General features: G+C 40.5%; 1 protein-coding gene across 1 annotated transcript in view; it reads right to left on the minus strand.

Moving 5' to 3' along the window:
* The window catches only part of LOC105367562 (protein groucho-1-like), an 82,473-nt gene that overhangs the window by 22,918 nt on the left and 48,412 nt on the right, over positions 1–11,143 (minus strand). Inside the window, exon 5 of the mRNA XM_011506322.1 lies at positions 3,794–3,931. Coding sequence (XP_011504624.1) covers positions 3,794–3,931 — 138 coding nt within the window. The remainder of the gene's footprint in view (positions 1–3,793; positions 3,932–11,143) is intronic.

An 11,143-nucleotide genomic window follows, 5' to 3' on the forward strand; every position in this document is an offset into this window, starting at 1 on the left:
CGATATCCATATGTCTTGCTTGGAAAACGAGATACACTCGTACAGTTGTGCTCGCGGTTTCATCAAGATTTTCCTTTTCCCTTTTAATAGCACCAAATAACTATTTGTATTTTAATTGCAGATCTTAATTTATTAACGTTCTGATATTCAAGTTTGGACAGAGGCCACAACATATATAATTATATAATCACGCTGCGTGGGTAAAAATTTAAGAATCTTTATATTAATGATTATTGCATTCGCCTTCATGACTGTGAATACATTGCGAAATAGAAAGGAATGGATAGGCGACGATTCTTGCAATTTATGTCTGAATGCGTACAATCCTTTATAAATAATGCTTACAGTGAAAATTTGATATGCTTATGCGAATAAACGGCAATTCCATTTGTTTTGTACAATCAATTATATTTACCTCAGATTGAGTCAAATATATAATATTTATGATTTATTTTTTTAATCATGATACTTGTTATTAAAGATTATTACAAAGTTTAAGGTATTGGATATGATAAATTTTCTGATGCTGCTATATTGGCTGAAAAGTATAATAAAAACAAAAATAAACGAATGAATGAATGAAAAAAAAAAAGAAGAAGAAAAGGTAAAATATCATAAATTTTTGCAATGCCGTGATTAAGAAATTAAACTAGTTTAAAAACGACTTAAAAACTTTCGGAATAATCGGAATGAAAGAATTGCGAGCGTGTCTAAAACGAGAAGTAGGCATATTTAATGCTAGAAGTTATACTGTTGAAAATTGGTACTAGTGTTTGCAATTAAAAAGTATTTGTAATAATCTATAAATTATATACTTTTCGAATGAATTTTATTTCATCAACAAGCAATAAAATTTTTATTAATAAATAGATAAAATCGCACTTAGCGTCGGGAAATGTAGGTTATCTTCGCAGGTTAGTCCGTTAACAATGCTATCACAAATACATGCGAATTAAATTATTTAACATGACAAATCGCCGATAATCTTAAGCCACAATAATAAAAAGCACATTTCTTTATAGAAAAAAATTTATTTCTAATTCTTTTGACATTGAGTCATATTCGTTGTCGTTTAAAATCGCGTTCCTATACAATATGCCAGAATGTAAATAGGTGTAAAATTTTTGAAAATAGAAATAATTATGCTGATAATTTAACTTTCTACGTAAACGTACGTATAATAGAATCGAGTAGGTGAATTCACGATTTATATAAAATTTCATGAAATAATTATCATCCTCACTAAAGCTCTATTAATGTAACTGTTTTTAAAACCCTATGCTCCACTTTACAAATGAAATCCATTAATCGATTGTGCTGCTTATTATTAATTAAATGGCTTGTTGTTGTTTCCAACGACCGTTGCTCTATCGATACATTCGTCTAATATATCTGTAGTTGAAATATTTTCCCCCTTGAACATAAACATAAATCTGTTTGCTCTACGACGGCTAATTATGTAAGTATATACTGAAATGCACTATATTCGTCATCGTCCTATGCACATATTACATGACATATGTGCGTATAGTTTTTTCAAACGAAATCCCAACAAAATCACACGAAACATGAATAATATCTTGCAAAGTGACAGGGAGCTCCACATTTATTACCGTACGACGTTTATATACGCTGCTAATTTCAAACTGAATTTCATCGAAAAGAAAGAGAAATTCTCCGTATGCTTAAAGTCATTAAAAACATGGCACAGATTAGACTCTAAGTGTAATGTCGGAAAAGCACGCGCCAACACGAGCGCATTGTTAAACAGCGCCGAACGAGTTAAAATAATTCCATTTGCCGCGAGAGGATCGCTTTCTGAGTGCACTCGACAGGCGCATTATACCGCGACTCTCCGTCTAATAAAGCTCGAGGTAACCAAGAGGAAGCAGAAGCGGGAGAGCGAGCGAGACAAGAGTAGTTGGGTGGGGAGGGTGATAGGGAGGGGGCGAGAGCGGACGAGACTGGTGGGAGAAACGAGCACGATAGAATTATTCACGTCGTGTCTGTCGAGAAGCAACTCGGAACTCAATTATGCGAGGCGACGGTCGAATGCCAATTTTGCCGCGCCGCTACTGCTTATCGAGCTGCGCACACGCGGTAATTCGCCTGCGGACTGCTAAATAAGTTCGCGTCGCGATGAAATACGGAAAATGAAGCACGAGGGATACGAAGTGGCAAGAAAGAGAAAGAGCAACATAGTTGAAGGAATGGAAGTGGGCGGAGTGGGGGGACGGAACTTTTTCATATTCATATTTTGCAAGCTTAAACAATGCTTTATTTGTCTGAGGCTTTTCCACGCTGAATTAATAATTATCATTATTTCGCCTATTGGTGTATTAAGAAAATTCAATTATTTATCTTTAATATATATATAATACATATACATAACTTATATACATGATATACATAACATATATAAATATATACATAACTTTGATTATTGATTGCGGTTAAATTGTCGAGTATGGATTACGGAACCTTATGGCGGAATGATACAGCCATTTTCTAACGCAACATCAATTTATAATCCAATGTATTTAATACAAAAGTCAAACAACTTATTAATATTATTAAAATATATTTTTTTAAATATTCAAGTACCAAGCTACAATTTTGCATTATTGATCCGCGCGTTTATCGGCTCTTTACGAATGTCCAATAAATTACGTAACTATGTGGTGTTTCGCTCCGTTCTTTTCAAATACTTTACTCCCGTGGACTACAAGGGGATATGGAGCGCGATAAAAGTGACGAACCGTCTGGGAAATTTAGCGGAAATGTAAAATGAAGAAGTTGCCGCCCGGACTGATTGATAATGATTGGGGGACGTTGAGGTAGGGAGAAAGGGTGGGTCGTTACGTGCATAGACTCGCGCCAAATACGATTTAACGCGCCGGCTAATTACGGCTGCGTTTCCCTCGCTTTGGCGCCCTTTAACGACTCCTCCCCACTTTCACCGGGCTTATTTAACTTATGATTTTATTGTCGTGGTTAAGAGAGCGAGTACGTCGCCAGATCGCATAGCCGTACGTAGCGAGAATCTCGCATTTGAATAAATGAATGTTTCATGAAGCGGTCCGCGGAAGTTGCGCCTGACTAAGACCGACTTAATACGGCCCGCCGAGCAAAACGTCGATATATTATACTTCGATGGCGATAACGAGATGGTAAAGTACCCCCGAGCGAGGGGAACAATATTTTACGGCCCCAACTATTTATTAAATCCTAATGCTACCTAGACTGCGGCTACTTTCTCGCGCGTCCGCGATATCCGTAACGACTAATGGCATTCGGATGTTGCGTATTTTCTCGCATCCTTGTATGATGAAAAACGCCAAGTTGTTGTAATATCGATTTTCCGTGATAAACATTTTGCAAGGACAAAGAGATTTATGCAATATGCATTTACTATACTCATACAAATAATTTAATGCTAAGGAAAGCTACATTATTTTACCATTTTTAATTTTAATGGCATTTTGCAAAGTGTGATCGCGCGTTTTTGTTGTAAATAAGTTGCAAATAAGCAACGCGAAAACTTAATGATACGTAAGGAGATTTCACATTTGTAAATAATGTGGTTGATCGGTTTTACGAAAAAACGGTGAATTAAAAAGAGATTTCAGTTTTTGGAATGATCGTATCATCTAATAGAAATTTTAATAAAGGTCTTGACGTGCCGAACGATGTTGCGCTTTGAAAACGATTCAGAGTTAGCATTGCGCTATTCCAGAATAACGCTTGCCTAAATAAGCCAAATGGAAACATCGTTAAATTTATCCAAACTTACCCCAACGATCGAGTTTAATTCTGTCATGGTAACCTGCTTTGCTCTGTCGACGGCAGTAGCCACTTGCTGCTGATGCTCTTGAGACAGAAACGGCAATATTTGCGCAATAATGGCATTGAGTCTTTTCGATATTTCCGTCTGAAAGCAAAAAAATAAGTAGATAATATACAGTGAGTATAATTGGTAGGCGCATTTAATTAGCTCGTAGGTGCAGATAGCGATACATTTTTATAAACAGCATCGATGATATAACACGTTTTCAAACGAAGTTCCTCGAACATTAAAGTCTAATTCTATTATGAATGCGGACGGACAAGGATAATCGCAATGCTGTATAAGCTATAAAAACGTATTGATTTTTCTATAAAAATAAAAAAAAAATAAAAAAAAATTCGACTTTATCCACATGCATAAATTAATAGGAAAAATTTAATAAAAAAATTTTAAGGACATATGTTGTCTAACAAATACAAAAGTTTCATCGCGCGAAGGTTACGTGTCCAACCATCCGACATCTTGTGACCATGTAACGTTTCCAGACTTTATTGACAGTTTTTTAAGCTGATCAAACACTCGGTATCCCATCATAAATTAGACATTTTCGTCTTTGTTTTTCTCGTTTTACAGAAGTAAATGACTTAGATAATGACAAAACTGACCCATTTAGTCATAAAGACCAATTGCTCGCTATCGCTTAAAACATTTGCTTATGAACATAATGAACGAAAGTTTTCTATAAAAAAAGTGTACCTCATTTGATATACAAAAATAATTTCAATTGTTCAGTTCACAGTATCGATTATAAAAGTTTTTCAAACAAAGTTCCGTCATTCAAGACTTATTAAAGTGCAAAGTTGAGCTTAATAGCCTGTATGGTATGTTTGCATTATACTGCAAAACAGCAATCATTATTTTTATTAGAACTCATTGTGACAGAATATTATTTCAAATGTAAATTGTGGTTACGTCTAGTGCATGAATTAATAAACTATTTATGTAATATTTCAATATTATATGTAGCGAGCACCGCAATGATTACCGCAAAAGATTTTTCAAAGATTATATTAAAGAATGGTTGTTTATTCCTCGTAGGTTAAAATAACCAGAATTCGTTTGTATCATTTGAATGCGTATTGAGCGTGCACGTGCAATGTATTAAGAATGGCCACTTAAGCTAAATTCAAATTCATAAGCTACAACATCTTTTGAAATCTACCTGCCAATTATTACATCTGCAATTCAGGATTGTAACATATCCAAAGTTTGGAAAATGAGGCTCGAGCTCGACGTAACAAGTTCGTATGCCCCATTACATATCGAGGATTATTCGTCTCGTACAACTTTCAAATTCGGTTGGTGCACGTAATTAAATTTAGATCGATCCCCAGTGTATTTCAATCGAGAATGCTCTGATTCAGCGCCACATAAACTTTCGAATCGAGCATCATATCACGGCAACTATCTTCAGTTTCGCCTAGGATGGTCAGCGATACTCTGACGTCAATAAAGAAGAGATAAATGTGTGGGACACTTCCGGCCATCGGCTCTAGCAATCGCGCATGCCGGAAAGTCAATAAACATTCCAAGTGTGCTGCAAGATCGATGATCGACAGACCGTCGTTGAATCGTTGGCCAGATGATGCGTTGGCGGCACTCGCTACATATACAAATCGGTCGCGTGATTCGAAAGTATAAAATTACTTGAGCAATGTACTGCTAAAGCGTGATACGATTATGCAATTATTATCGAGCTTATGTTGATTAACGGCAAGTGCAATATAAGAGCTGACTTTATAATTACTCGATAGGCGTGTAATTAAATTAAGCGACGCGTACTTTATAAAATCTAAAAGTTGGCCGTCACTTTTTCGCAGTACCGGGAGATGTTTGCATAAGTGGGGCCGTAAAACTAGCGGCACTTTTATTTAAAACTTTCAAACAATTTTACCCGATAAATGGAACGGCTTACTTTTCCAAACGACCAAAGCCACAAGAAATGGCCTATTGCAGTACTTTCATCAAAGTCGTAAGATGTCGGGAATTATTTATGAACATAAATCACGAGTGAAAATTTATAAAAATTCAGCGAGTAAACAGAGAAGACGCGTAGGGATACAAAGAAGGCGAGGGGCGAGCAATTCCTTTTTGTTTATTTTTTTTTGTTTTTTGTTTTTTGATCGTACCGTATTTTCAAGCCACGAATCTCCTGTCAACGAGGTAATTTTCTATTTTCGTCGGGCTTTCCGACGGCCAGTCAACGCTCCGAGAGCCCGCGTTAACGTTCCAGAATATAAACACGCAGGGAATAAACGCCGCGGCGAAAATACACCATAACGAAGTGCAGAAATCTCCTTTAAAGCCGTCGACTCCGAAGCCGCGGGCAGTCGAAGAAAACCGACCTCCCTCCTCCTCCTCACCTGCCTCGCCGAAAAAAACTATAGAGAAAACAAATGCGTTCTCGCGAAAGCATCTCCAGCGGTCGAGACGTTTAGCGCGTTTTACGACTGCGCGTATCGGGTTAAGGAGAGGCGACGGCTCTCACACCAAGCCTCGTGGTAGGGCCCAACAATTATTATTTTATTTCCTCGTAAGTTCCAACGAAAATGTTTGCTTATGCGTGCCCCGCTTTAAACGTATTTAAATCTGCCGTGGCTAATTTTTCTCTCTCCTCGCAGTATCTCGCTCGGTAAATACTCCCGTGTAAAATGTACGAGACAGCATTTTCGCAGATGTGCTTCTCGGCGCTGGAATGCGAATATGCGACATTTTAAATACGTAATTCGGTGGATTATTTTGTCCTGACGCTGAGCAATATTATCTACTTAAAGAATATGGTTTGTTAGACCAGCAGGATAAACTCTTGGCGATAATACCTCGTCTAGACCGAGACTTCGGGACAGATTGTAAGAACGTGCTCGATTTTTCATGAACCCCCTCCCCACTCGTCCCCCGCCATTCCAGGCAGTTCGCGCTACTCCATTTTTAGGCTACTCCCGCTGGTCGGCTTTCTCCGTATTCCGATCGACCGAATGACTGCGTGTTCGGCTGAATAAGCTCATCCAAAGCGTGGGCCCGAGTCTGCCAAGCCCTACCGCCACCGCAAGTCTCAATTTTGTATTGCGAATGGGTTGGGTAAAACGATATTTTATACTTGCGGCTCTATCCGAGCTATCGATTTGACAGGAGATTAAGCCAAACGTGCTTTAATCTATTTTCAAACCACGCTCGGAAAAAATACGTGTTCACTTGTAGAAACATAATATTGTGGAAACATAATTTCTCTCTACTTCCGCGCACGGAATTACCCGGGATTCCCCGCTCTCACCATATGGAATTAGTTTAAAATCTTGATTCCACGTAGTTAGCTATTTTGATACTCTGTGATGCTGAAATGTCTAATAAGTTCACATGTTTACGCCTAAAATGCTTAAAGCCGTAAGTAATGCTCTAATGCTGTTTCATACGATCATTAAGGAGTATTTCAAACTATTATGCTTCCTCTTGCCACTTTAATAGGTCTCGCGTCACATAATACGGAAATTTCACGGAAATGTTGGAAGAGCTACTTGGGCGAATAAAAGATAACATCGACGCGGCGTAAATATTAAATAAATGAAACTTAATTTTTCATAATACCCCGTTAACGCGCCAATTAAATGAATTGGAAATAGAACGCAGCTGTTGCCAGCATCGTTTATTGGAGAAGTGTTTCGGAATATTTGCCCGAACAGCGCCAGCGTCGATCGCTCAAAAGCAGATCTCTTCTTCACGCCAGTCACGTCTTTGCTCGAAGACAAGGAAAACTGCCTGACAACGAAAATATGCTCGCAATAGAGAAAGACGCTTTACCAGGGTGTAATTCCACTCTAAGCGACGAGGCAGCGAATCCCCGTAGCCCGTGCACGGGCAGATAAGCTCGCGGCCAATTTCCTCTTGTTAGAGTGGCCTCGTTAAGTGCGATTATTGGCGAAACGCTCGCCCGATGCCCCGGGGAGATAATGCGCGGGCGCTACCGCGCGCACAGACACGCTTTTAGCTCGGACGCGCATGAGCCGGTCTCGCTTATCGTCCCGGACAAAGAAGCATTTGATCGGCGCTCGCAATCTGGCCGCGTGTGAGTGTGACTCGAAGTGGAGATAGAGTGAGGGAACGAATGAGATAGATAGCTAGCTAGCTAGCTAGATAAATAGATAGATAGATGGATAGATAGATAGATAGATGAAGAGAAACGAGTGGGAAAAAGAGAGAACGTGGGAGAGAGAGAAGTATCGTTTCGTAAGAAGTGTAAAAGATGTTCACACAAGACTACGACTCGACCCACTTACTTTGGCGGTCGATGAGGCGACGACGGAAGAAAGAAGGTGTTTGCTCTATTCCGCGGACGCTAAAATCCGTATGTCAACACGCTCTGTGTTGTTCTTCCTTTTCTTATTTTTCCAATTCTACTGGATTCATTGCTCACAGATTTGAAGTATCCTCGCTCTCTCTCTCTCTCTCTCCCTCTCTTTTCTCCCCCCCCCCTGCCCGCCCACTTAACGGTCTCCATGAAGCGTCTACAAAGAGTCGTGATGTAATTACGACACATAGGCATGTAGTAGGCAGCCAGTGCAAATCGAAGACATAAATAGAATTGACTTGCTAACCATTTTCAATCGAATTTTCAGTGCTTTGTCTACTTTTAATTCTTTTTTTTCACTCGTATTGTATCGAAATAATTACAAACCTGTAATTATCCTTTTCTTCCGTTTTACGAGCTAAAACAATAATAATAACGATGATAACGTATTCGATGACTTTTATCTAAAATACATAATTATATTTTACCCTAGAATGTAAACAGTATTTTTCATATTTGAGCTTTGAAATATTAAATTTATGCGAAATTCAAATTCGTCAAATATTAATTGCTAGTATTTAATTAAAATGCTTACTTCTCATGATTAAAATAATATATATTCTCCAACACTTGTTTAACCCTGCCTGATTTTTTTCTTTTTCTTTTTCTTCACATCACATTGCATTAATTTTACAAAAAGCTCACTGGGTTGTAACATTCTAAAGATCATCATTAACAACGCACGACTTCTAGGGAATTCAAAGGTAGCAATTTTCAGATGAACTCGCCAGATATACGTCTTAAACGCCTTACACGAGCAAATTAAGAAGTTAATCTATGGTCGCAAATTTGAACGATTACTATCTCCTTCCTCCATTAGCGACGATTTTTTCATTAACGCGTGCACACAAATGATTTTCAACGGGCTTTCTACACTCGGGAAACAAAACCAGACGAGGGAAGAGTGAGAGTGAGAGTGAGAGTGAGAGAGAGAGAGAGAGAGAGAGAGAGAGAGTGATAGAGGAAAAAGGCGACTGCAAGAAATCTCATTCCCTGCCTGACTTCCGACTCGACGCCACTTTCCAAGCGAAATCGCTTTAACGTATCCTTCTTAGCATTATCTCGTGCACGTTGGCATTAAATTAGCACGAAATGATCGCCCCCGGTGACTCAACAGCGCCGAAACGCACGAGACCGTGTAGAGGCGGGCACGAAAGGTGCAATATGCGCGGCCCCTGCGTAAACATTGCTAAACCGAGACTCCGGCGCTTCCATCACCTCCGCCACTCATCGATTTATCAAAGAAAGTCCTCCCCTCTCCTGACGATCGCCCGGTCATCTCAATGTTTGCCCGACGTGCCCTACTTTAAAACTATCCGTTATTTCCGACGAGCATTCTCAGAGGTGAGAACCCACCCATCGAGACTAAATGAATCCGTGAGTCGGTAGATCTTTCTTTGCTAAAAGAATTTCCTTTCCTCTTTTTGACCCACGCGCGTACATTGCCACGTGCCTCGGGAAGCAAACGCAAGAGGCAGCTCTTTCGACAAAACGCTGTGATATCGACGATAGCGAAACGTCCGATTTACCAAAATGAAATGCTAAACGCAACTTGGTAAACCCCCCCCCCCTCCCCTATCCTCCTACAATTACGTATACATGTCTTTTATTTTATTTACTAAGATCGTGTCTGCCCGTGGGTACATACTCGCACCGTTTCTCCGCTGCTCCCATCATTGATTTCGAATACGTTGGATCGCATAGACTCGTAATCTTGCCCACTCGCTAGTGTCCTTGAAATAAAGTTAATGCATACCCAAGTTTTTCGTAAAATATATCAGTCCCGGTAAATGTCTTGCTATGGATACAATATCGTCCCGCATAGAGAGCGACGAAATCCAAGCTCGAAACTTTCGGGATACATTTTACGGGATGTTTGACGATGTCGCTTTAAAAACAGGGCCCGCGGCGGTAACCCCCCCCCCCCCAAATTCCTTTCTCAGCTTTTTATGGCGCTTTGCGTCTCTCATCCCCGTGAGGCTCCGTTTTCGTAGCCCCATGCAAAGTAGGAGCCGACACTCTCCGGAGAAGCGCGTAATAATAGATTTCGGGCAAACGCCGTCTTAAACAAAGCCGAGAGAACATACAAAGAAACAAACAGGACCGGAACACGACGCGTGCGCGGCAATTTACCGGACGCGGCGGTTCTTTTATAGCCGGTAGCTACGACAGTATATGACGAGGCGCCACGGCATAAACACACTCATCGAAGGGTAATGTCGAGGGCTCGTGTGTGGAAGGGCCCATGTCGCGGCAGCGCGGATCCAAGAGGAACTGCCGACGAAAATAATATGGGACGAAGTGGGAGGTAGAGAGTTGCCGAGGAAGCCGTCAGGGTGGAGTAACGAAGACGCCGGAAGAAGTTTACTTTTAATGCTTGACGAGCCTAGGCACTCGAGCATATCGCATTGAGTCCGCGCCCTCGGCCTTGCCCAGACACCAGGCTATTTGACTTTTAAATTCATTGGCGCATCGCGCGGCATTTCTAAATTCTAAACGTCGCCCCTTCCAAGCCACTATGCGTGTATAATTTTCAAGTCCTCGTTTGCCCAGCGCCTCGGAGAATTTTACATTTCGAGAAGCTTCTTTAATAATAAAACGACAATATACGCATTCGGCACCTCTCAATTACAGATCGCCGGCAACTTTCTCACACGGCGCTCGAATTAATCCTTTCCTCGGCAACTAAGATTTCACTCGTCTCGTCCCGAAACCCGTCTCATGCCGGACGAGGCACGCCGGAGAACTCGGTTGAATTAGGTATTCGACGGTCTGCGACGTCATCGACCGCATTTAATTCACCCGTCCGTAATTAAACGCCGGTCGAGTTCATTATACCTAATCCGACACCGTAATAAATGTATCTGCGGTCGCGGCTGCAGATAATAGTAGTCGCCGACGTCGTCGTCGACGTCGTCGTCGTCGTCGTCATCGTCGTCGTCGTCGTCGTCGTC

The sequence above is a fragment of the Ceratosolen solmsi genome, unplaced genomic scaffold (assembly GCF_000503995.2).
Source record: "Ceratosolen solmsi marchali unplaced genomic scaffold, CerSol_1.0 scaffold7, whole genome shotgun sequence".
NCBI lineage: Eukaryota > Metazoa > Arthropoda > Insecta > Hymenoptera > Agaonidae > Ceratosolen > Ceratosolen solmsi.